General features: G+C 42.7%; 2 protein-coding genes and 1 non-coding gene across 10 annotated transcripts in view; 1 reads left to right on the top strand and 2 right to left on the bottom strand.

Moving 5' to 3' along the window:
- Positions 1-1,436, top strand: part of IMMT (inner membrane mitochondrial protein) — a 41,733-nt gene extending 40,297 nt beyond the window's left edge. For all 7 annotated transcript variants that reach the window (XM_070379436.1, XM_005900358.3, XM_070379435.1 and 4 more), the window contains one exon: positions 491-1,436. In XM_070379436.1, coding sequence (XP_070235537.1) covers positions 491-1,125 — 635 coding nt within the window. In that variant the 3' untranslated portion in view covers positions 1,126-1,436. The remainder of the gene's footprint in view (positions 1-490) is intronic.
- A 4,656-nt stretch (positions 1,437-6,092) lies between these two features.
- Positions 6,093-25,836, bottom strand: part of PTCD3 (pentatricopeptide repeat domain 3) — a 31,106-nt gene continuing 11,362 nt past the window's right edge. Inside the window, exons 5-24 of one of the 2 annotated variants that reach the window (XM_005900355.3) lie at positions 24,827-24,895; positions 24,240-24,344; positions 22,691-22,814; positions 20,505-20,620; positions 19,890-19,960; positions 18,698-18,785; positions 18,182-18,242; positions 17,636-17,721; positions 16,425-16,569; positions 15,699-15,749; positions 13,647-13,736; positions 13,325-13,353; positions 12,364-12,470; positions 11,217-11,295; positions 11,030-11,120; positions 10,081-10,166; positions 9,389-9,537; positions 7,597-7,638; positions 6,978-7,136; positions 6,093-6,698 (exon numbers count right to left, since the gene is read on the bottom strand). In XM_005900355.3, coding sequence (XP_005900417.2) covers positions 6,620-6,698; positions 6,978-7,136; positions 7,597-7,638; positions 9,389-9,537; positions 10,081-10,166; positions 11,030-11,120; positions 11,217-11,295; positions 12,364-12,470; positions 13,325-13,353; positions 13,647-13,736; positions 15,699-15,749; positions 16,425-16,569; positions 17,636-17,721; positions 18,182-18,242; positions 18,698-18,785; positions 19,890-19,960; positions 20,505-20,620; positions 22,691-22,814; positions 24,240-24,344; positions 24,827-24,895 — 1,827 coding nt within the window. In that variant the 3' untranslated portion in view covers positions 6,093-6,619. Of the gene's footprint in view, positions 6,699-6,977; positions 7,137-7,596; positions 7,639-9,388; positions 9,572-10,080; positions 10,167-11,029; positions 11,121-11,216; positions 11,296-12,363; positions 12,471-13,324; positions 13,354-13,646; positions 13,737-15,698; positions 15,750-16,424; positions 16,570-17,635; positions 17,722-18,181; positions 18,243-18,697; positions 18,786-19,889; positions 19,961-20,504; positions 20,621-22,690; positions 22,815-24,239; positions 24,345-24,826; positions 24,896-25,836 lie in introns of those variants that run through there. The other variant, XM_070379434.1, reaches the window with a different exon arrangement.
- Positions 8,073-8,208, bottom strand: LOC138990060 (small nucleolar RNA SNORD94). Its single transcript, XR_011466234.1, has one exon. It is a non-coding gene; the product is annotated as a small nucleolar RNA SNORD94 (small nucleolar RNA).

Here is a 25,836-nt window from a genome sequence, read left to right as displayed (position 1 = left end):
GGCCTTAGTAGAAGTCTTAGCCTAGATTAAGAGGGACGTCTCTTTCTCAAAACATTTCTGGAGATAAACATATCTGAATTAGATACCATCCACTGTCCCAGATGTCACAGGGAGAGGGAAGGGAGACTCACCTGTGTATATCCATCTGCCCTACTCCCTCCAGGGTTGTAGTCAAAACGAGTCCTCAACCACTGATGGACATTGGGTTGTTTCCAGTGATTACAAATAAAGTTGTGATGAAAATTTGTGTACAAAAACCGCCCCCCACCACCAAGTCCTCAGCCAAGTATATCGTGCCTGGTGGCCTCATGTGAAGAGGCTGGCTAGGAAAGACTGCACCAGAAGCAAGTGGTGGGATGGGCGAGGCAGAGGCTCTGTCCAGCCCCATCTTCCCCTTTTGTGGACTCAGCTTATTGAGGTGTGTCAGTTCTCTGCATGTATGAGAAGGACTTGTAGTCAAGTGGGGAAAACAGTCTGTCTTTTTTTGTAGGTCATGCAGTTGCTGAGGAGGAGGCCCGAAAAGTGCACCAGCTCTGGCTCTCAGTGGAGGCCCTGAGGTACCGCATGAAGACGGCGTCTGCAGACCTGCCCACAGTTCCCCTGGGCAGTGCGGTTGAGGCCATCCGAGCCAGCTGCTCTGATAGTGAATTTGCCCAGGCGCTAACCGCAGCCCTCCCTCCAGAGTCCCTGACCCGTGGGGTGTACAGTGAAGAGACCCTTAGAGTCCGTTTCTATGCCGTCCAGAAACTGGCCCGCAGGGTAGCCATGATCGATGAGACCAGAAATAGCTTATACCAGTACTTCCTCTCCTACTTACAGTCCCTGCTCCTGTTCCCCCCTCAGCAGTTGAAGCCGCCAGCAGAGCTCTGCCCCGAGGATGCAGATACATTTACGCTCCTGTCATACGCCTCCTATTGCCTTGAGCACGGCGACCTGGAGCTGGCAGCAAAGTTCGTCAATCAGCTGAAGGGGGAGTCCAGACGAGCAGCCCAGGGCTGGCTGAAGGAAGCCCGCGTGACCCTGGAAACCAGGCAGATAGTGGAGATCCTGACAGCATATGCCAGTGCTGTGGGGATAGGGACCACTCAAGTGCAACAGCAGGAAGGCCTAGGAAGAGTCCCGTAAAGTCATGTTCTATATCAGAGGAAATCGGCAGTAATACCTGAAGGGTTTGCAACAGGGTCTTAGAATTGTCTAGAAGTGAGAAGGTTACAAGTACTGTTCCAAATGTTAACACCTGTTGCATTTATATTATTTCCACTTGCTATCATGTCAGTCAACTCCAGGAGTATTTTATTTGCAACTTGTGTAACATTTTCTGTTTTTCAGGTTTTACTGATCAGGCTCATGAGCCAGTCAAAATAATGTTTGTGATCACTATTACTATTGATTTTGCCCTTGGAGCAAACTGAATAAAATAAAAAGATGAAAACTGAGTAGCTTATCCCGTTTCAGAAAGTACCATTTCTGGTTTGTTGTGTATATAGAAAATTTCCTTAAGCAGCAGCAACAGCAGAAGTAGGAATTCCTGGGTGCTGTTTCTAGGCTGTGAGTTGGGTTATATAGATAAGCCAAAATGGCACTATATTTGTAATTGGAAATATATTATTCCAGTGATTTGAAGGCACTAGAAATAGTGTGTAACCCAAACTTTGATTGCTACCACAGGGAAAAACTGTGTTTCACACTGGGGCGCAGTACATTCACACACACCCTTATGTGCATGTGTACCTGAAACAGTTTCTGGAACCACTCCTTTTTTATTGTTAGCATCGTTTATTTGGCTGCACCAGGTCTTGGTTGTGACACGTGGGATCTTTAATTGTGTCATGCAAACTCTTAGTTGGGGCACATGGGATCTTATTTCCTGACCCAGGATCGAATCCGGGCTCTTTGCATTGGGAACGTGGCATCTTAGCTACTGGACTACCGGGGAAGTCCCTCTTTTCTACTTGTGATGCACTCTGTTCTGGTCTGTGGCATTAGAGAAATGTTGGTCTCTTCTCTACCCACAAATTAATGCCACAGCCCTCAGATGCGTTCCTGGCTCTGAGTTCTGACACCCTAATAGCTGCCCTTGCTCCTATTTGGTGTGTGGACTGTGAATCTCTCCAAATGACATGGGGTGGTGAGCCTGGAATCTTAAAGGGATTTAAACTGGATTGCTGTAAAACCCAGAGAACTTGCTTACCTTGCTTCTCTGAGGACTAGAACAATTTCCTAGTGGGTAAGCATTAACAAATGTTTTATCTTTTATTTTTCATTTCATGAAATTACTGTCAACATTTTTTTCCAAAATCATAATTTTGTGGAGGCATCTGTTCATAAACCGATTATTGAAGGAGCATTTTAATCTGAGCAACATACCTGGAAATCATGAAAAAAGGAGACAATTGATTATATATTTCTGCAGGAGTATACCAGCTGATGATTGTTAAATGAACAGTATGAAAAGGCAAAAAGGTATGACACTGAAAGATGAACTCCCCAGGTTGGTAGGGGCCCAATATGCCACTGGAGAAGAATGGAGAAATAACTCCAGAAAGAATGAAAAGGGAGCCAAAGCAAAAACAACACCCAGTTGTGGATGTGATGGGTGATGGAAGTAAAGTCCGATGCTGTAAAGAGCAATATTGCATAGGAACCTGGAGCGTTAGGTCCATGAATCAAGGCAAATTGGAAGTGGTCAAACAAGAGATGGCAAGAGTGAACATGACATTTTAGGAATCAGTAAACTAAAATGGACTGGAATGGGTGAATTTAACTCAGATGACCATTATATCTACTATTGTGGGCAGGAAGAAATGGAGTAGCCCTCATAGTCAACAAAAGAGTCCAAAATTCAGTACTTGGATGCAATCTCAAAAATGACAGAATGTTCTCTGTTCGTTTCCAAGGAAAACCATTCAATATAACAGTAATCCACAGTAATCTGTGCCCTGACCAGTAATGCTGAAGAAGTTGAAGTCGAACAGTTCTATGAAGACCTACAAGACCTTCTAGAACTAACACCCAAAAAAGATGTCCTTTTCATTATAGGGGACTGCAATGCAAAAGAAGTCAAGAAATACCTGGAGTAACAGGCAAATTTGGCCTTGGGTACAAAATGAAGCAGGTCAAAGGCTAAGAGTTTTGCCAAGAGAATGCACTGGTCATAGCAAACACCCTCTTCCAACAACACAAGAGAAGACTCTACACATGGATATCACCAGATGGTTAATACCGAAATCAGATTGATTATATTCTTTGCAGCCGGAGATGGAGCAGCTTTATACAGTCAGCAAAAAAACAAAACAAAAAAAGACCAGGAACTGACTGTGGCTCAGATGATGAACTCTTCCTTATTGCCAAATTCAGACTTAAATTGAAGAAAGTAGGGAAAACCATGAGACCATTCAGGTTTGACCTAAATCAATATACAGTGGAAGTGACAAATAGATTCAAGGGATTAGATCTGATAGAGTGTGTGAAGAACAATGGACAGAGGTTCATGACATTGTACAGGATGCAGTGATCAAGACCATCATCAAGAAAAAGAAATGCAAAAAGGCAAAATGGTGGTCTGATGAGGCCTTACAAATAGCTGAGAAGCAAAAGGCAAAGGAGAAAAGGAAAGATACAAGCATGTGAATACAAAGTTCCAAAGAATAGTGAGGAGAAATAAAGCCTTCCTCAGTGATCAGTGCAAAGAAATAGAGGAAAACAATAGAATGGGAAAGACTAGAGATCTCTTCAAGAAAATCAGAGATACCAAGGGAACATTTCATGCAAAGATGGGCACAATTAAGGACAGAAATGGTATGGACCTAACAGCAGCAGAAAATATTAAGAAGAGGTGGCAGGAATACAGAGAAAAACTATACAAAAAAGATCTTTAGGACCCACATAACCACAATGGTGTGATCACTCACCTAGAGCCAGACATCCTGGAATGTGAAGTCAAGTGGGCCTTAGGAAGCATCACTATGAAAAAAGCTAGTGGAGGTGATGGAATTCCAGTTGAGCTATTTCAAATTGTAAAAGATGATGCTATGAAGGTGCTACACTCAATATGCCAGCAAATCTGGAAAATTCAGTGGCCACAGGACTGGAAGAGGTCAGTTTTCATTCCAATTCCAAAGGCAGTGCCAAAGAATGCTCAATCTACTGCACAGTTGCACTTATCTCACACACTAGTGAAGTAATGCTCAAAATTCCCCAGGCCAGGCTTCAACAGTATGTGAACCATGAACTTCCAGATTTTCAAGCTGGATTTAGAAAAGGCAGAGGAATCAGATATCAAGTTGCCAACATCAGCTGGATCATCGAAAAAGCAAGAGTTCCAGAACAACATCTACTTTTGCATCATTTATTTAACTTATATGCAGAGTACATCATGAGAAACGCTGGGCTAGATGAAGCACAAGCTGGGATCAAGATTGCCGGGAGAAATATCAATAACCTCAGATAGGCAGATGACACCACCCTTATGGCAGAAAGTGAAGAACTAAAGAGCCTTTTTATGAAAGAGGAGAGTGAAAAAGTTGGCTTAAAGCTCAACATTCAGAAAACTAAGATCATGGCATCTGGCCCCATCACTTCATGGCAAATAGATGGAGAAACAGTGGAAACAGTGTCAGAATTTATCTTTCTGGGCTCCAAAATCACTGCAGATGGTGACTGCAGCCATGAAATTAAAAGATGCTTACTCCTTGGCAGGAAAGTTATGACCAACCTAGACAGCATATTGAAAAGCAGAGACATTACTTTGCTAACAAAGGTCCGTCTAGTCAAGGCTATGGTTTTTCCAGTGCTCATGTATGGATGTGAGAGTTGGACTGTGAAGAAGGCTGAGCACTGAAGAATTGATGCTTTTGAACTGTCATGTTGGGAGAAGACTCTTGAGAGTCCCTTGGACTGCAAGGAGACCCAACCAGTCCATCCTAAAGGAGATCAGTCGTGGGTGTTCATTGGAAGAACTGATGTTGAAGCTGAAACTCCAGTAGTTTGGCCACCTGATGCAAAGAGCTGACTCGTCTAAAAAGACTCTGATGCTGGGAAAGATTGAAGGCTGGAGAAGGGTACAGAGGATGAGATGGTTGGATGGCATCACCGACTCAGTGGACATCAATTTGGGTAAACTCTGGGAATTGGTGATGGACAGGGAAACCTGGTGTGCTACAGTCTATGGCATGCTGCAGAGTTGAACACAAATGAGCAACTGAACTGATACCAGCTAATGACTGTTACATTCAAGTCTGCATGGCATCTAATGTCCTTTGATTTGGGAATCCGGTAGACTTGTTTTGGCCTGGGTTGGGGTGAATTTTGGGCGTGCTAGTTCTTCGTTGCTGCTGGAGGGTCTTCTCTAGTTGTGGATAGCAGCAGCTACTCTCTAGCTCCAGCTCCCAGGCCCAGTATGTGGTGCACAGGCTTAGTGGCTCAGCCACATGTGGAATCTTCCTGGACCAGGGATCAAACCCATGTCCTCTGAATTGGCAGGTGGATTTTTAATCACTCTACCACCAGGGAAGTCCCTCAAGTCTTTTTGAGCTCGATAAAACTGTTCTTGGGTTTGACCTTTCTAAAATCTTTTGTAAAGCCCATGGTTGTGCAGGTCAGCTAGACAGCATTCTTTAACAGGTAAGTCTCCTTCCTGGGCCAGGCTGGAGACTCCTTCAGCACCTCCCACCCTCCTTTGCGTACCTTTCATTTCAGCATCCCTTGCTCTAGCACACTGCCTTATCTCAAAGAAATAAGCCCATTTCTCTGGTATACTGCCACTCCACCACTAAGATCGAAATGACTCCATAAACCTCGCGTCACCCGTCCACACTAATGACTGCTGTCTCATAGCAGGTCCTGTTACCAGCAGTAAAACAGCTTTGCATCATGACCAGGTACACTTACATGATGATTTGATTACCAGCAACAGGCAATCATGTCAAGGAAACACTTCAGTCCTCTTTTCACAAGCCTTCATTCAGATCACTGGAAGCACAGCATACTTGAAGAAGGTGCCAGCACGCTCAGAGAAAGAGGACACACTTGTGTAAGCCCCAAGCCTACTGGGAGACGGGGGCGTGCAGAAAGAAGGCAAACGCACACGTGCATACCCTAGTTACAATATTTATTTACAGCTTTCATCTTCCCAGCTGTGCAGCCTAAAGCCCTGTGATTGTTCAGTTCTCAGATGCCTGAACTTGGGATACTACTGACCCAGTATCAATGTGATGAAACTGCACAAAATCTTCCTTTAGATTCTTTCTGTGAATTGGAGGAAGTGCCATCGTCACAGCATCAGCCAACAAAGGGTACAGTCCACAGCAGGGGAGGGCAAATGGCGCTGACGTCAGCTGACAAGACGCCTGCTGCAGGTGTGCTCAAACGAGCTGCACACCTCACAGTGTGTGCACAGAGGTGAGAACAGTGGCGCTGCTTCTGTTCACAGGGTAACCCTCACACAGGTGGCTCAGCCGAGGAAGTGAACCTAAATAAGCCAGTGTGTATCAACTATATTTCAAGGTTCACCAAATTTGTACCCTGTTTTCTTCATATTACAGATATTAACATCTCAGGAATCCAGTGTCAGCACAGCTATGCTTGGTCACAGATGCTCCGGATTCACCCACTTTTTATTTTATTTGTCTTTGCTGGTATCGCTATCACTGTCACTCTCGCTGTCACTGGTCAGTGCAGTTAGGTCTCCCAGGGCTTCCCTGTAAGAAAAATAAATAGGAGGGTCACACTGAAACTCAGGCTTGGCTGGGGGTCTCTACAGCTGCACTACAGCAACACAGGACAAGATCCAGTAAGTCAACGGATAGGCCTCCCTGACTCGTATGACAAAAAGTATCATTAAATCAACACATCCTGACTTTGTGTAAAGGGAACTCAGGGGTAGAAAGCTACAGACACGTGAATGGGCAGATAGATGGGCTGCTCCATCTCTTAACTTTTCTTCATGATGATGACACAGAGCCCAAGAGCCCACTTACTTCTGTTCTTGGCTGAGGGTGAAGTCAGCAGTTAACCTCTGGGTGAGGCCCTCACAAATAGGCAAGCTGAAGGAATTTGCCAGCTTAACAACCTCAACGGCCTGGGAAGGGCTGCTGGATGCTTTGGCACTATCCATAAACTCATTCAGCAACTCATTCCTGTAAAAGGCAAAATGTCAACATCTGCCAACTACACCCCTCACAGATTTACATACAGAATCTAGTATCTTACAAAGATCAGCAGCTTTGGAGACAGTTACATGAAGTTTAAAGGGCAAATGAGATAATGAACACTGTTAATTGAACACTGTTAATTGAACACGCCTTCATCCTCAACATCTTCATCAAAGTTACCATCTTCAACATGATTCAGCATGCCTTCATGTGGACCTATCCAGTGTATTAACAACATGTTGTGATCACTGAGCACAGAGTAAAAAACTGCACTTGCCGCAGGATGCCTTAGATGGTGGGAGTGGTTGTCTATTTGCTTGCCTAACAGAAAAGTGCCCAATTGCCACCACTGAGAGAAATTCCACACTGCCCCCCACCCCATAAGAGTGAAACCCACATGACTAATCTAGGATGTATGAAGGAAGGCCTGTTAACTTGAACTTACCTGGGGATCTTATTATGTTTCCTGAAAAGCCCCAGCATTTTCCTGTTCAAGATGAGATAGGAAAGAGATTAGGAACAGTAATAGAACAGATGGCAATCAAGTGACCAGAGCTATTCTCCCAGATGCAGACACTAAGTGTCCTCCTTCCACCTACAGGGGAAGCTCTTGGAGACGTACATCTGTAAGCTCTACCAGCTCCCAGCCTCGTCTCTACTTAAGAATCACTCCAGGTGCCTCAACCCTCTTCTCCAACTTCATGTGTGGACATTACACACTGCACAGGCAAATGTGGTTTGTTACGAGCGTTGAGAATTGCTGGGGTTCACCCTCCTCTAGAGGATCACTTCAGTCCCCCCAGGGAGGGAATGTATCACGTGGGCAGAGGGAAGGGAGGGAGGCAGATACTGTACAATCTCTTCTCTCTTTTGTGATCCTGTGTGTGAGTCCAATGTGTCTTAAGCTGATGTTATGAAGAGCAGGCTCAGATTAAGGCACAAGTCTCATGTAAGTGCTCACCAGCATCCTGCCACATGCAGGACGAAGGAGAAGCACATACACTCAGCTCCCATCATCAGCTGAGGTCCGTACCCCTGCGCCAATCATCACAGCCTGATTCACAACATGTGTCAACCTGCCCGAGTCTACGACTCCAAGCATCACGGGTCAGCAGCTGTGCAGCAGGTTGTGTGATTCACCACCAGTCAAGACCAGTTGAGGTAGCAAAGCCTCCACCAGCTTTTCCTAGAGAGAGCAAACACCCACACCCTGGACTGACAGTCTTATGTTCAACATAAGGTCGTCTCTTGGAAACAACCATACACAACTACCCCCTCACTGGCCCTAAGAACTAACATTTACATCCAAAATAACATACAGTGGACCCACGCAACCATGACCACCCCAACCAAGTGCTCCTTTGTTGACTTCTCTGCTTTTGGAAAAATGAATATGCATAAGGTCTTCATTCACAATTAAACACTAGAAATGAGTATGAGAATGAACTGCCAACAGGAACACACAGAAATAGAATACAGTGGCACAAACCAATGATGGGTTCTAGTCAAGGTTACGTTTAGTCAATACTGGTAAATGTCACTTTTCTCAAGTTCCAGTATACAGCCCACATTTTAAGCCGGGGCTGTGGGTGTGGGGAAACCATCCATAAATGAGATATCAATGCCCAAAACACTTTGAAAATTAAGATTCTCTGGTCATTGTGTTCTATGTAGGTGACTAGAGATACAGAAAATGAAAATAAAGAGACTGAGCCCACTGAACCACACCCTTTCTTACACACGCACATTGATTCTTCTTCCCCAAGTTTGCTTTTTGGTTAGTATTTGGACGTTCCCATAGAAAACTCATTACAGGGCTTCCCTGGTGGCTCAGTGGTAAAGAATCTGCCTGCCAATGCAGGAGCCATGGGTTTGATCCCTGGTGTGGGAAGATTCCACATGCCATGGAACAACTAAGCCCGTGCATCACAACTACTGAACTTATGTGCGCGAGCCCAGAAGCCACAACTACTGAAGCCCTAGAGCCCACGCTCCACAACAAGAAGCCAGCACCATGAGAAGCCTGTGCACCACAACCAGAGAGGAGCCCCACTTTCTGCAACTAGAGAAAAGCGGGTGCAGCAGTGAAGACCCAGCATAACCAAAAAATAAAAAAAAACAAAACCAAACCAAAAAACACCTCATTGTGCAGAAACTCGTTTGTCTCCTGAGAAACCACACATCACACAGCCATATTAGAGATGCTTCGTTACACGTGTGGTGTTTTGTGTACTCACCAGGCTTCCTGGGTTCTCCCAGCCCTTAAGAAGAGGATGGCTATGTAGTTCAGAGAATTGGCTGGCCACTCTGAAGCAGTCTGTCTAGCATCTTGGCTTTCGTAAGTCGATTTGATGTCTGCAGCACAGTCAGCAAATGCCGCCTGCAGCTGAGAGGCCCCGAGAGTCAGCAGAACTGCCTCGCTAGTTTTATGACAATTTAAGAACAGGAGACTCCACAGGACCATTAAAATTTTTGAGCATTGCATCTTACCATTTGAACACATCGCATGTACAGCACATAGTAATACATATTAACAACGACAAAAAAAGGCAAAGCACCCGACATTGATGTGATAATTTGTTTAGCCATGTATTTCAAATCCAACCATGGGTTTTCTCTTTAGACATAAAAAGGAAAGAAAAAGGAAGGAAGGGTATTCTAATTGGTTGGGTATGTTGAGATGTATCTTTTTTATCTTTTCAGCCACACCACACACATCCAATATCTTAACTTGGCCCCCCCCTTATGGAAGTGCGGAGTCTTAACCACTGGACTGCCAGGGAAGTCAGATGTGTAGATTTAAATCTGGGTTTAGGTGGCAGAATTCTGCACAGTAGATGAAACCATGGGAATCACCCTCCCCAGGTGCTCAGTATTAGAGGATACGCTGGCTAGTGTATATCTAACAATGAAAGCAAAACAAGCCTACCTCTGGTGGGTGCTGATCCCTTGCCATGAGCATCAGAATCTCTTCTTTTAGGTCACTGCGAAAAGTATGACCATATTCTTTACTATCTTAAAACAAAAAGGAACAGAGTGAGACGTGATCACCACCATGTAAAACCAACATTCTCTGACCTTTGTCCACTGTCAGCAGTCATCCATATTGGGGCAGGGGGTGGGGGAAGGGAGAAGAAAATAAGAAAATTCATTGCCGACATGTATGCCAGGATTCTAGAAACTAGCATGATTCACCGTAGGAAAAGGACAAGAGAGTAGTGAAAGCCAGCGCCAGTAACTGGCTCCCGGGCAACTGTTAACAGCATGTGGGCCACACTCAAGCAGACTCCTGCTCCCCATGGTTTTATAGCACATGGGAATTGTCAATGGTCCTTGTACATTATCACCAGAGCAGTCTTGTAAGGCAGGACGGCAGGGCTATGGTCTCAGTGTCTCATGTCAACTTGAGGCAAACAGGAACGGATTTTACAATCACAGTCACCTAGTGGGTGAGCTACAGCATCTTCTGCAGTCAGTTTACACGCATAACACACACACACAGTCACGGCTGTTCCTTAGGAACCACACTGTCACCAATATCACTGTTAGCTACTGAAGCACAGAGATGCATCACAGTCCAGTGAATGAATGGCACAGGCTTTGCAGGTTGAGATTTCGGGTGACCCATGTAACTAACACAAGTGCACAAAACTCAGCCTTTTCTGGTCACAAAGGAACCAACTGAAGTCCTTTCCACCCCACTGTTACTCATGCAATCCAACATGAAACACGAGCAGGTCACCCTGAAGGAGACCTCAACCACAGAGTTTAATTTAGTTAAAAAATGGAAGCTTTCTTCCCTAACCACATTAACACGCTTGTGAATCAAAATATAAGACAAGAGTAAGGTGGGTCGGGACACACAAACTGAAACTGACCTTTCCAGATCTGAGGAATCATTTCTAGTCGATTGGCTAAGTCCAATGCTTGGAGAAGATCTATTAATGTTTGGGAATGGGGAAAGAAGACCTGGTTAAGAAAAATACAAATACATTTTTAAGTATTACTCAGCAAAGACACCCACAAACGTCTACAATGATAAATGTTAAGTCATGAATCACTTACCGAAGGTATCAGGTCCTTATACCACTTCAAGGTGACATCAATTTGTTCCATTAGACAAAGCAAACTAAAGAACTTGGAACTGTGATGGAGAAAGAAAACATGTTTAGTCTAAAATCCCTACCTAGTAGGGGAATGATTACATTACAGCACAGCCATATAATGACATATTACACAGAACTTAAAGACAATTTATAAGTTACAATTTCAAGTGACACAGGTCAGTGCATGCCCCAGGAGGTGCTGCTAACTGTGTTTTCTGGACTTTCCAGTTTGACACTTCCTTATCTTCAACTGGTCACTGATGCCACCTCCATACACTCTCAGCTGGTGGTGGAGAGGAGTGAGGACACTACTCAACAAGTGTTCAATGTGAGGAGAGGATTTGGACACGTGGAAGAGAACCACCACACACCTATGAACAGGCTGCCTTCTTACGTTCTTGTTTTTATCTGCCTAAAAGCAAACCCATGTAAGGAGTCTCTTTGGGCTCCAACATCTTTAAAAACAAAAGAGGCTAAGATGAAATCTTTAGGGATTCACTCTGCTATGAATTCAAAAATATAAAATAGGATGGTGTGGCTTCCTGGGTAGCTCAGCTGGTAAAGAATCTGCCTGTAATGCTGGAAACCCCATTTCGACTCCTGGATTGGCAAGATCCCCTTGAGAAGGGTTAGGCTACCTACTCTAGTATTCTTGGGATTCCCTGGTGGCTCAGAGGGTAAAGAATCTGCCTGCAATGCAGGAGACCTGGGTTCAATCCCTAGGTTGCACAGATCCCCTGGAGGAGGGCATGGCAACCCATTCCAGTATTTGGCCTGGAGAATCCTCATGGACAGAGGAGCCCTGTGAGCTACAGTCCGTGGGGTCGCAAAAAGTCTGAGAGGACTGAGAGAATAAGTACAGAACAGCAGAAGGAAAAGATACATGGATTTAAAGTTACAAATAGCTTAAAACATACACAGTGGACTCCTCAGTCTGACAAATCAGTTTGACCACTGAATCTCACAAGTGTTCAAATAACTCGTATTGGTAAAGTCAGGATCATGCGACCTACAGTAAGAGTGCCAAGTCTCCCACCTGCAGAACTGACTATTGGTTGCATACAGGTGTTCCGTTAATGCAAGGGATACATTTCCAATACACTTACTAATAAAAATTACGGCGAGGATCGGGGCCAATGAATTTCCGGTTGTCTCCAGTGTTTAAAAGGCCATGGACCTGGTAAGCAAGTTCTAGATCTCTGAGAGAAGAGCACTGAAAATGTAGAAGTAGTAAATAACCATCACTCAGTGATCCTTATCAGCCAAAGGTGGCTCACTATATGAAGCAGGAAAGTAGATACCTGGGGAAACACGTATACTGATTTAACGTTTTACTGACTGACAGCAAATGAATTATAAGAAATTGGGGGTGGGTTCAAATCACCAAGTTCAGTGAAATTTAAAACAAAATAATGTTCATCTAGTAATTAGTATTCACCTGTATTTAGTATTAGACAAAAACACTCGGGATGCCATGCATAAGACAGATGGAGTGCTATCTCTAGCATCACTATACTGGCAAAAATCCCCATGAAATAACTCCAACACCCACCCAACAAGAAGTCATTCCCATCTATGAAATACTATACTGCCAACAACAAACAAGATACCATGGAAATGAGTGTGGACATGCATGTCTGAATACCCAGAGGAAAGAAGCTGGAAAGACACACACTAAGTTGTAAAGCAATTATCCTCAGGGAATAAGACTGCTAAATTCATTCTGAAACTGCTTGAACATTTTCCCTATGATTAGCATGATAAGCTGAAAAAACAAAATTAGACATAACCATCAATCTAATAAGTTACCAACAGGCAAATATGAAATACTCTGAAAGCTTATCTGAAGAAAGGTATGAAAAAAGACAACAAACACAATCAGCACAGGGTGGGAATGCTTTGATTTTGTAGAGATTTTAGAGGAATAAAAAATTAGGACTAATGACATGAAAACAAGTTAAGAGTAAGGAAGAGAAAGAATCACGGAGAGTCCTCCCAACCACCAATGACGAATTTAGGAAATGGATAAAAGAAAAAAAAAAGTTTTAAGCAAGAAATGGTACTTACAACCCTCATGGCTGACTGAAAAAACATATCTGAAAAATCAAAGTTCAGAAGAGCCTTGGTTACTATGCATAAAGTATGTTTTCACGTCAGTAACATTAATTAAAAATCCTGCCAACAAAAGTGGTAAGGTGTAGGACAAACCTAAATGAATGAAAACACAGGAGAAATAACACACAGCATAATCCACTGACAATCTGCTTTCTCAGAATAATCACCCAAAGATGACCGAACTAAATCAAACCCCATCCTCATCATAAGGCTCGATAACCTGGCAGTCAGGAAAAGAGGCTGTCTGTCTTACGGCAGCAATTTCTGCACGTACCGTCATCAGGGTCCTTTGGAGAAAACGTCTTTCCCGTTATTTCATCCATGATATCATAGATGATGAGGGAGGATCCTTTTGAAGGGCTTTCTGCAGAAAAAGAAGGCAACTGGGTTTTCTCAGGAGCCCACTTCCTGCACAACCATGGGGTAGGCAGAACTAGTCCTAGGGCCACCTTTCTCATTCCTCCACCCAAGCCGTGGAGCTGGCCAGGCATATCCCTGTGAGAGGAGTGAGCGCACCCTCTGCTGAGTGCCGCTCTCCCCAAGGCCTGGTCAGCTACAGCGCTCCCAACAGACTCAGCCCCTCCTTCCTAGTCTCCTCACAAGGCGGACGTGCACTGAAATGGGAGACAGACGGACACCCTCGCCAAGCCTGCCTACTTAGAAAACAAACACGTTTTTTGCTAATAAACATTTGTGCCCCTTTTAAATATAACCAGGATGAGAGCCAAGAAACAGAAAACTGGAGAATCAAAATGCATCTATGACATTTCCAGTTAAACATTTCACATTATTTATTTCCATTCCCTTCCCCACCTATCCACCTGCAAGTGATAATATAGTTTCGGTGACAGCACAGATGTACTTTTGAAGTTCCTCAAGGATGTTTGCATTTGTTACAGTTCTAATTATTCTACTGTCCTAATAAACTATTTTATATGTATCATCTCTTCATTATTTTAGGCTTTTTCCTTTGGGTAAATTCCTAGCAATTATTATTACAGACAATCAATTTATATCCCTAAGACACACTGACACTCCTGCCCCTATGACCCTGGGTGTTACTTAGGAAGCATAAACACCAGTGACTTTAGTTAGCCAAGGTGATGTGTGATGTTGTAGTGGAATAGGCTTTAGGGTGAGAATTACTTAGTTTTAGTACAATACCTACTCTTGCCTGGAAAATCCCACGGGCGGAGGCGCCTGGTGGGCTGCAGTCCATGGGGTCACTAAGAGTAGGACATGACTGAGCAACTTCACTTTCACTTTCACGCAATGGAGAAGGCAATGGCAACCCACTCCAGAGTTCTTGCCTGGAGAATCCCAGGGACGGGGGAGCCTGGTGGACTGCCGTCTACGGGGTCGCACAGAGTCGGACACGACTAAAGTGACTTAGCAGTAGCAGTACAATACCACCAAAGTTTAGTAAAATTTTAAATGACAAAATTAATGTGGAAACGGTTCACCTGTTTTCAAGATAAAGTGATTTAACTGCTCTTACTTCCCTATGTGTGACAATGTGAATTTTGCAAAACTACCCTTCCAAAATAAAGATTTTCTGTTGTTTTCACACAAAAAGCCCATTACAGGAGAGAAAGACTGGAACTGTCATTTCTAAACCTAGGGTTGTTTCTCATGTTGGGGCAAATGGCTAAGAACCTACAGTGCTTACTACATGCCTCCCAAGCATGAACAGGACACTACACATAATTCATTTCATCATTACATCGTGATGGCTTCACTCAGGTAAGATAGCCAGTCCCTTCCCACACATCTGGTAAATGGTAGAGATGAAATTTCAACTCAGGTGTGCCTTGCTCCAAAATCCATTCAATAGAGCACAGCTGACCTAAAATTAGGTAACAAATGGAGCCTTGAAGTTCTCCTATGAGGCTTCAAAATGTCAAGGTTTACTGTGGAGCAGGACTATCCAACAGCTTCCTGCAAAGATGGAAATGTTCTATAATTGCATCACTGACGATGCAGTCAGCAGTCACAAGTGGCTACTGAGCACTAAAGCTATGAAGGAATTTAATTAAATAGCCATGTGTGGCTAAGTAGCTACTGTATTGGACAGCACAGTTCTGGAGGGCAAAAGGAATTCCAAACTCAAGTACCTTCTGGCCAAAACCATACACTGCCCATTAGTACATTTAATGACCTTCCTCCACTCCGACTTAAGTTTTACATGACAAAAAGATGATACTACCCTCAACAGTAACTTTTTGCTTGGGCTGAAGACAATGCTATTCTGTGAACTATCCGATCTTAATTCATTAGCAGTGAAGTTAGCCTAATCTCTACATAAATAACATAATGATATACATACCATGTTGATAAAACAGCTGAATAATATGATGATATGTTGCAAGTGAGGGTTCTTATGTTACCAGGTACATAGAAAAAAGAAAAAAAAAAGAAATGTCAAACACAGCTATACAAAATATAGCTTACTGAGGTATAGTGAATAAAAACATGAGTGGTGTTACATAAATAGAAGATGCATTCCGTTCCTCTGAACAAAGACATTTCCCAGCTGATATAATTAATGTAAAGGTGGAAAGGTGTCATAGAGATCAAATTCCTCTTAGAAAGTCCAGATACCTATCACTAAAACATTACAGTCAATACTCTTGTGAGTTTCATTTAAGAACACTAAAGGATACTGAAGTGAACTGATTCAATAACATAAATACTGAAAAATATACAACATACTAGCATACAATTGGGTTCAAATACTTAATTATGCCAGAAAATGTCACGAGATTTTAAAACCAGCCAACCGTAAGTGAACAATTCTCTCAGGAATCAAAAAATCCATTAAAAAGTATCTAAAATCCTAAGAGTATAATTTGCTATAAACAGAAAAAGATGATAAAGAAGAGCTCCCATTATACTAAATATACATAATTAAAAAGTGTGCTTAATGGTGGAAAGGAAATTCCTACCATATTATGTAAACAGCACAGAAAAGTTTAGTCTCTTTTTGGATCACCTGGACCTGAAGGCTCAGGTCAGCACTGCCTTCAGTCGGGGACATGAGGACACCCCTCACCTATCCCGATGGCTTTCATTTCCCGGAAGGTCTGTAAGGCTGGCAATTTTCCAAATGCATAAAATCTTCGGAGACATTTGAGAATAGTGTTAAAAGTCTGTAGATTGGGCTTCACGTTCTGTGCAACCATTTGTTTCAGCAGGTCCTAGTTGAATCAAAAGCAATATTATTTTTTTTAATGCCTGGTTAATTTGTCCAATAAACAGAACTAAAAGAATTGGGCTGTCTGCCAATGTTTAAAGCAGATTAATAAATAAGCCCCCCATTTAAGAATTATCTAGTGCCCCTAAGAGAAGGCCCTTTCAATAGTCACCCTAACCCCCATGTGATGTCCGTGTCCAACTGTCTTTAGCGGCCTAATGGGTCTAAGACTGAAGCAAAAGAAGAGACTAGAACAGATTGGTTTTTTCCTTTCTACGTGAGCAGTATGGTATGGTATGCACTTCCCTGGTGGCTCAGTGGTAAGGAAACCAGCTGCCAATGAAGGACACGTGGATTTGATCCCTGGGTCGGGAAGATCCCCTGGAGAAGGAAACAGCAACCCACTCTAGTATTCTGCCCTGGAGAATCCCATGGGCAGAGGAGCATGGCGGGCCACAGTACATGAGGCCACAACGAGTTGGACACAACTGAGTGACTGGACAACAATGAATGGTATAGTGTGGTTTCTATTCCAGTTACTTCGTTCCTGTGATTTCAATTTTTAATAACTTTCCTAGTAATTTTTTCAATAAATGTTTTAATGAAAAAAAAAAAACACACGATTATAAGGAAATAAATGAATATAATAAGCAAACTGGTCTTCCTGGACTCTAGCTGTATGCTTGGGTCACATGTCAGATACAGCTACTTAAACTAAGGGTTGCTAGAAGGGTGTGAACAGACCACTGCAAGTGGAGAGCCCAGTGCAGTGACCACCACAAACATGCTCAGTGAATGCTCTCTCCACCCCATGCACTCCGAGCAAAGGATGGTGGTTGGTGGTGGTGTAGTAGGTGAGTCATGTACAACTCTTGCAACCCCATGGACTGTAGCCCACCAGACTCCCCTGTTCATAGCATTTCCCAGGCAAGAATACTAGAGTGGGTTGCCATTTCCTTCTCCAGGAGATCTTCCCAACCCAGGGATTGAACTTGTGTCTCCTGCATTTCAGGAGTCCCAGCAAAGGATATTTTGGCCTATTTGTAGCCAAAGTGAGGGTTCCTCCTTACCAATATATTATTCCACTTTTCTTCAAATTTCGCATTCACCACCAATGCTGTTGCTTCAATCAATGAATTGAAGGTGTGCACATCAGCTATAAAAGAAGAAAACTACTTTAACAAAATTTGGGGTTGGTGATTGAAGGCCAAGTTGTCATGCACATGAGTCCCACAACTAGAAAACCACTCTTCTCTCTGGCTCTGGCCTCTCGCTTCAATCACCAACATCACAGGAGAAGATTAAGAATGAGCGAATCATTAAGGTAAAATCCTGTGATTTTATAGACTCCTGATATAATGATGCATAGGTAAGAATGCAGAGGCAAAGAATCCACCAGCCAATGCAGGAGATGCAGGTTCAATCCCTGGGTTGGGAAGATCCCCTGGAGATGGAAATGGCAACCAATTTCAGTATTCTTTCCTGGGAAATCCCATGGACAGAGGAGCTTGGCAAGCTACGTCCACGGCAGAGCTGGGACATGACTGAGCACGCACACACGCCCAGCCAAGAGAAGGAAAGGAAGGACAGAGGTGAATTCTCCAAACACAACTCACCACGGAGTCTGTTGTTTAATAGTTCAGTGTACATGCTTAATGCCTGTGTATGAGCTCGGTGCTGGAAGAGGGAAAGGATGAAAATTAAACACCGTAAAAGTTGTCTTTTATAAATATTTGCATTATCTACTGTTCTCAGAAGTAAAAGGATAGACCAGAATGGATAGTGTTTTTCCTTTTTACATGAGCAGTGTGGTATAATACAGTTTCTATTCCTGTTACTTCAACCCAGTGATTTCAATTTTTAAAAACTTTCCTAATACTTTTTTTTCAATAACTGTATCTTATTTTAATGAAAAAAGAACTATGAGAATTACACTGTCACAATTGGGGGATGGGAGGATGAATCACTGGCATGAAGCGGGTAGAGGCAGTTCCCAAACATCCTTCAAGGCTCTGGAAACCCCCAATGACAACAAACTATGTGGCCCAGCTGTGAAGGGTTCTGAGGCTGAGAAACCCCGACTCAGTAGAAATTAAAGACCCAAACATAAAACTACCCAGAACAAATGTTACCTTCACCATTCCTCGAATCATTGTGCAGTAAGAATGTGCATTTTTCTCAGGCATCAGAGCAAAGATTCTCTCAGCGTGGTTTCTGGCTCTACATACAAGAGTAAACGTGAACCAGCAGGAACAGATAAAACCAGTAACAGCTACCACGTGGAGTACTTGCAATGTTCCAGGCATTTTCTGCATATAATTTCAAGTAATTCTTCCCACCCAGAGAAGGAGATCTGGTTACCATCATTTTAAAAATGGGAAAAACTGAGGCTCAAAGACCTTAAGTTGTCCAAAAATTTACTGGATAAGTGGCAGAACCAGGACTTGAAAGGTGTAATATGTACTCAGCATTGTAAACAGAAAGCAAACTGCACAGCAGGGTACACAGTCAAGTTCCCCCACCCTCTTTCAACTGGATATAATTAACCAGAGGCAACCACAGACATGTGGTGCCCTGCAACCCACTGTCCTATTCGAGCTTATATCATCTGGCTCTTTCAGTCAGTCAATGTGCTATGTTATACAAATCATGCTGCACCTTCATTTTCTCTGTTACCACCACATCTTGGAAAATAGAGCCTGGATTTGGGCCCAGATGGTACTCTCAAGTCGCTGCTCTTAATCACTATAAGAAATTATTAGTATCTACTGAAGAAGTTTAATTTTTTATTCCATTCATTTTGATATTAATAGTAGCTTTCCTTTTCCAGACACCCTTACAAAATACCTTTCTTTTAGTTTTACTCAGTTAATTTGAATTCTGAATCATTACATAAATGGTATTTATCTTTTGTTCGGTAGTGAATATCTCTGTTAGCCAGCAGTCTTAATTTAGAACTACGCTCTGGCATATGTGTATTCTAACATACTTTTAAAAATTCTGAACCTTTTTAGAATTAGAGGTATACTGCAAGGTAGGACTACTAATGAAACTACCAGAAGAACCATACCGGGATGGTTACATGGAGTTAGGTGGGGGAAAAAAAAGAAATCAACACCAGTCCTGTACCTCTACCTGGTTGGAGGTAAAGATTTAATAAAAAATGGTCCAAACACATATGAAAACCAACTGTGACATTTACACTGCACACAGAGAACAAACTGCATTTTAGAATACTACAGGGTTGTATCTTCTTCAGGGGGTGATGAAGAACATTTCACAACCGTACGGATCCATAAAAGTTCTAATTATCCTGTAACATACCTCCAAGTAACTCCAAGCTGATGACCAGCCTTCTTCTTAGACTTCATGTTATCTCCCTCTTCAGCCTCTTCCTGAAATGAGCCGCCACCAACAGACATAAAACAGAATACGACAACGGAAAGCATTCTCAGAGTTATACTACTCAGAACCAGTTAAGGCAGAGGAAATTTCAGAAAAGCAAAGCAAATAAAGATTCGGTAGAAGGTAAGAAGGAGACCCACTGTTTATTAAGAAATATTAATTTCGAGAGTATGCTCATTTCTCTCTGCCTACGTATGCATGAATTTTCAAGAGGGCTGGGGCCAGGGGTTTTCCCCTCTGTCCCATACACAACATACTGTCACTCTGAGGAACAACAACAAAGGGGCCCATCCAAACACTTCTGGTCACTGGTTTCTGCATGTGGCAGGCAAGGTCAAAATACTTTTAAGGAGGGAACCAGGGTAAAACAATTGTTAAAACCCATCTCTTCCTCCACATCACCTTTTGTCCAGGCTACATACATACTGTGCTCTATCACACCTCAGCACAAATCTCTACCCTAACATAAGGCACAAGAACTCACCTTAAAATGAGAAAGAATTACTACCAAAAGAAACTTAAAAAAATCATTACCAACTCTTCTGTTTGTTCATGTTGTTGGAAATTATAATTAGTGGAGGGTTCTTGGTTTCCATAGTAACACAACAAATCCAAGAGACTGTTAGTTGTTTCCAGAGATACAGTGGTTCCTATGGGTGGGGGAAAAAAAGGGTGGGGGAGAGAAACTTTGAAACATCAAAGAACTAAAGCCTATTGGATTCCATTCTCCAAGGACGAGCTGCACCCCACATCAGCTTAAACATCTGGAGTGATGCAACCAGCACACAATCCCTGACAGTGCTGTCTGACAGAAGAGATAAAATACCAGAGTCAAGTTCGACCCTGGGCTCATTTATTCTCTGTACTCATATCCCCACAGAAACTCTCTCATAGTTCTACCTATCATCTCTGAAATGAATGCTCTGGAAATGACTGCCATGTAGTCCCCCAGGGCCCAGTTACATCTTCACATACGCAATTGGAACTGTTCCGCTTGGATCCAGGCCCTCGCTGAAATACATGCCTAGAGATAGCAGCCTTTAAAAAATTACTGCTCCAAACATTATGTTCCCATCTTGACACTTATCAAGAGGGAGAAAAGGGAACAGGAAGAAGTATGAAATATAATTTAGTGCTTTAAAAAGAAAGTAGCTGCATTTTTTTTTTTAAGAAAATAATATTGATAATACAAATGCCCATCAGGAAACTTAAAAGCCTTTAGAAAAGACAAAACGGCAGAGTGGAGGGGAAACAGGCAATGGAGTGTAACCTGATTGCCTCATAGCATCTCAAAGCTGTATGACCCTGAAAATTATTTGCAGTCAGTCAGTTTCCTCTATAAATGACTACAAGCACACCAACTCATAAGGTGTTATAGAATTAAATGCCTACAAAGTGCTTGGCACTTATTAGGAGTTGATATTAAAATGTTCTATACTTCCTCTCCTAGTATGTTGACTCATTCCGTTACTCTGAATGAGCTGAGTGTTACGGCTCTGACCCTGTCTTCAGTAAGGTTCACTGGACAGCTGCTTGCACCTATCCCAGTGTGTAAAACAGAGGAAGACAAGTTTTAACATAATGATGTTTATCATATTCAACAAGCAGAGGCAAAAGCCTCCCTAAATGACAATCTGCATCAGCAATTCATTTGTACACCTGATGCTTTAACAGGCTACACACCAAAATTCTTAAAAGTTTTCTGAAAATGTTTCTTGCCATATTCAAGACTATACTGAGTGATTCAGTCCAGTTTCTATCTCTTGTATGTTCGGCTGATTTTTATCCTAAACCACTGACCAGCACACCAGATTCCGAAACTTAAGCAATGCTGCTACCTTCCATGCTGCTGCTGCTGCTGCGTTGCTTCAGTCGTGTCCAACTCTGTGCGACCCCATAGACGGCAGCCCATCAGGCTCCCCCATCCCTGGGATTCTCCAGGCAAGAACACTGGAGTGGGTTGCCATTTCCTTCTCCAATGCATGAAAGTGAAAAGGGAAAGTGAAGTCCCTCAGTCATGTCCAACTCTTAGCAACCCCATGGACTGCGGCCTACCAGGCTCCTCTGTCCATGGGATTTTCCAGGCAAGAGTACTGGAGTGGGATGCCATTGCCTTCTCCACCTTCCATGCTACTATAGGTATATTCTCATCTCATGGTAGCTTACACGCCCTGCCACCTACATCCCTAGAGCTTCATCCACATCAAATTCAGAAAGGCACAGGATTTGAGAAGAGGATTAAAGGAATTGAGTTTTTCAAGGCTACAGTGCTAATTAGTGCCAGACCCTACCCAAGCTTCTGACCCTGCAGCTTAGTGTTCTTTCCTTTTTAAATATTTCTTTCTAGTCTGTTTTATGCCTCTCAAACATACTTAAAGAATATAAGAAATGTGACTACAGTATGAACAGACCTCATATTAAAAACAGAAGCTAAGGAAGAATGGCTGTAAGACTTCTCTGTCTACACAAGAGGACAACACACCAGCAAGGACAACGCTATCCTACCCACGATTTCAAAATGACACTAAAGCAGAACTTGAAATATGACTTCTTACACTATAAAAAATATAAAAACAGCTACTAAGCAGAGGGAGTAGCACAGCACTTGTAACTCGTACTCACAACTATCTAGATCACGCGCACAACCGTGGCCTACTTCCACGCCCACATTCCCGGGGGAGCTTCACATGAACGTGGGGGCTTCCAATGAACTTAGTCACCTGCTTGCAAAAGCTGATCAAATATGTCCACAGAAGCTTTGACTTTTTTGAGCTTGATTCGTTCCTGCAGAGCAGCCTCACTTATTTCTTCAATCTGAGGTTCAAAGTACTCAGGCATTAAACACTAGAAAATAAGATGGTTAAAGTCAGTGCAAACAGGTCAATGGGAAAGCACAACAGAGTAAGACAGCACACCATAGTATTTGATTAACACACCATAATATTCATGCTTAATGCATTAGATACTACCTATCATTTTAACATGAATGTCTCTTTAAGGAATCTAACTTTACCTCTCTAGTCACCAAAACAAGATTACTTAGAGATCTCCTAAGTTGGGGCAGAGAATTTAAAAGCTCCTAATTATAAATATTTAGTCTGTATTTGAAGAATCCTATATTGAAGAACTAAAGCCTATTGGATTAAAAGTCTTCACTTTCCCCAGTGAATTTAGTTGAACTAAATTCCCTAATTTCAAGCTGAACTTACTATTCTTCCCTTGCTAAAACCATCCTTCATACTTTCCTCTCAATCTTGGTTGAAGGTTCCACAGTACACCTAGTTTGTAAAGATGGAAACCTTCCACCCCTGATAACTTCTTTTACTGTAAACATTAAGTATTACCAAGGTATGTTGATTTTACCTCACTCACCAAATTAGTCAATACTTAGGGACCCAGGGAAGGCTTCAAGCAGAAGTGAACTAAACACAGAAGAGTAACTATTAGTCAGAAACATAGGGGGAGAGAGCAGGCCCAACAAATGGTCATTCTACTGCTGTCACTGTCTTAGTTCAGGATTTCAATCTTTATGGACACAATCACACTAACGTCCTAATTTGTCCCCAAGATCTGCCGCTTGAGAAGCATAGGGGTGTCTGGGTGGCTGGGTGTGCGCGCTTAGAAAGTAGGGAGATGTGAGAGGAAGCTTAGACACATTGAGTCTGAGTTACTATTTCCGCTACTTAGCTCAGAGGCAGAGCCCATGTTCAGCTGACCACTGTGGGACCCACTAAGTGCAATGCCTAACACCCAGCAGGCCCTCCACACTCGCCCCTCGCGACCACAGAACAGAGGGGGCTGGGAAAAAAGCGTCTGGAGTCCAAAGTAGAGACATTGAGGCCAACATACAAGAATGCCAAATGGAGTATAAGGGTTACTGAAGCAGGAAGATTATAGTCAGAAAAAAAAGAGTGACCAAGTATGGAATCCTGAGAAAAAGACACCAAGGTTTGAGGAGTGGATGGAAAACCAACTAAAGGAACCCGAAAGGGCAGTCAGAAGTGAAGATCTGAGAGCCCGGTGTTGCAGAAGCCAAATGAAGAAAACAAAACGAAGAGCAAATACATGTAGTTTTAAAAACGATAATAAAGGTTAGTACTGTGAGCAATGATAATCATAAATATTAAAAGACCCAAATATTATTTGGGTGAAATATATTATTTCACCCAAATACTGTAGGCATTCAAATGGCTACTTAAACGTTAGTTGTGACAGCTTAGTTTTTATTTACATAGTTATTATCTGAAAATTGCAATTACCTCTCCTTACCGGTATATGAGGTTCAGCTATGTCTTTCTGAAAATATTTGGGATATGAATTAATAATAAATTTTGCTGCATTCTCTCCAGACTTCTTTGCCAACAAAAATGAATGCTGTATAAAGAAAAAGAGTTAGACGTAAACTGATATTACATATACTTAAGATCAAAGTTACACCCTCAGCAAGAATTATTCTGCCCTCCCCCGCCCCACCCAAAGAACACTGTAATACACAGAATTCCAAGTTAAACTACCTAATTATTATTTATCCACCTCTGCTGAATGTGACAATTTCAGGTTGGATCCTACATACCGCTTGAGGTGTGTAAAAACAATACATTTAAACTGAATGAATTGCTCTATAGTGGGAAAGATCTCTAAGTACTAAAAATCCAAACCAAATACCTTCTCCATAGCCAATGTCTAAAAGTTTTTGATAAAAGTAGTAAAAGGATCAGAAAATCTACCAGTTTATCTATCAGCCTCTATGAATTTTTCAAAGGTGTCTACAAGTAAAATAAGTCCTATGTGTCATCCTGTTACCCCAACCAACAAGGTAAAACATAATACTAGCCAAGTTACCTAAAAATACTCACAGATTCCACAGAGGATGTCGGTATGAGGTAAGGATCATCCTGAAATGCATAAGGTGCAGCTGTGGTATCCTGTGGAGAAGACACACAAGTCTCTTTAGCCAGGCTTTTATTAAGAGGACCTTGTGGAAGTTTTAACTGCATGTATCACAGAAGCAGAAATATGTATGTTGGTAGACACTAACACCTACGCTGTACCCTAGGCTCTGTGAGACTTGGTTGTAGTTATGCACAATTTAAAGCAAACAATGGCTCAAATCCCCAGACTGGTTTTAACTAGGGACTGCTATCAGCAGGGATATCACTGTTTTAAATGCAAAGTCAAGAGCCTCTGAATTAACCAGCCTGGGCACCAGTTTCCTGAACTAGGGTGTCCCTTCAATGCATGGCACTAACTACCCAAGAGGCTCCTTCAAATGGAGGATAATATTTACGGGGCCCTCTCAGGAAGTGGGAACAGCAGCAGCATCTCCAGTGTCCTGTTTCCCAAGGTTCCTTTAAGTTGTTTCAGGTAGAACTCTGAACAAGGTTAACTCTCTGGCACCAGCAGTCTCTCTTAGAATGGCCCCCAAATTACTTCCTCTATTCCTCCCCTCTCCTTCACAGCCCCCTTCTCTGCACCTCTGGCAACTTCGTTTCACAGAAAAAACTCAAACCTACATCCCTAATCTCTTCTGACAGTCCCCTTGCCACCCTGAAGTATTCACCTGGACTCTCTGGGGGAGAGCTTCCCTGTGGTTCTTAATAGAAGAATGCTCTGACCTAGGGCCTGGAAGCAGTACATTTTAGGCTCTCACTTCCTGATACCACTTTCAAATCCTGTATTCCCTTTACATTCCTCTGAGGCTCACTTCATCTGGTTCACAGGTGATCTCTGGGTTTCACAGGTGGCGAAAGTGGTAAAGAACCTGCCTGCCAACGCAGGAGAAGTAAGAGACACAGGTTTGATCCTTGGGTTGAGAAGATCCCCTGGAGGAGGGTATGGCAATATTCTTGCCTGGGAAATTCTATGG

Source organism: Bos mutus, chromosome 11, assembly GCF_027580195.1.
Source record: "Bos mutus isolate GX-2022 chromosome 11, NWIPB_WYAK_1.1, whole genome shotgun sequence".
In the NCBI taxonomy this organism is placed as follows: domain Eukaryota; kingdom Metazoa; phylum Chordata; class Mammalia; order Artiodactyla; family Bovidae; genus Bos; species Bos mutus.
This window is presented reverse-complemented; position numbering and strand designations above follow the sequence as displayed.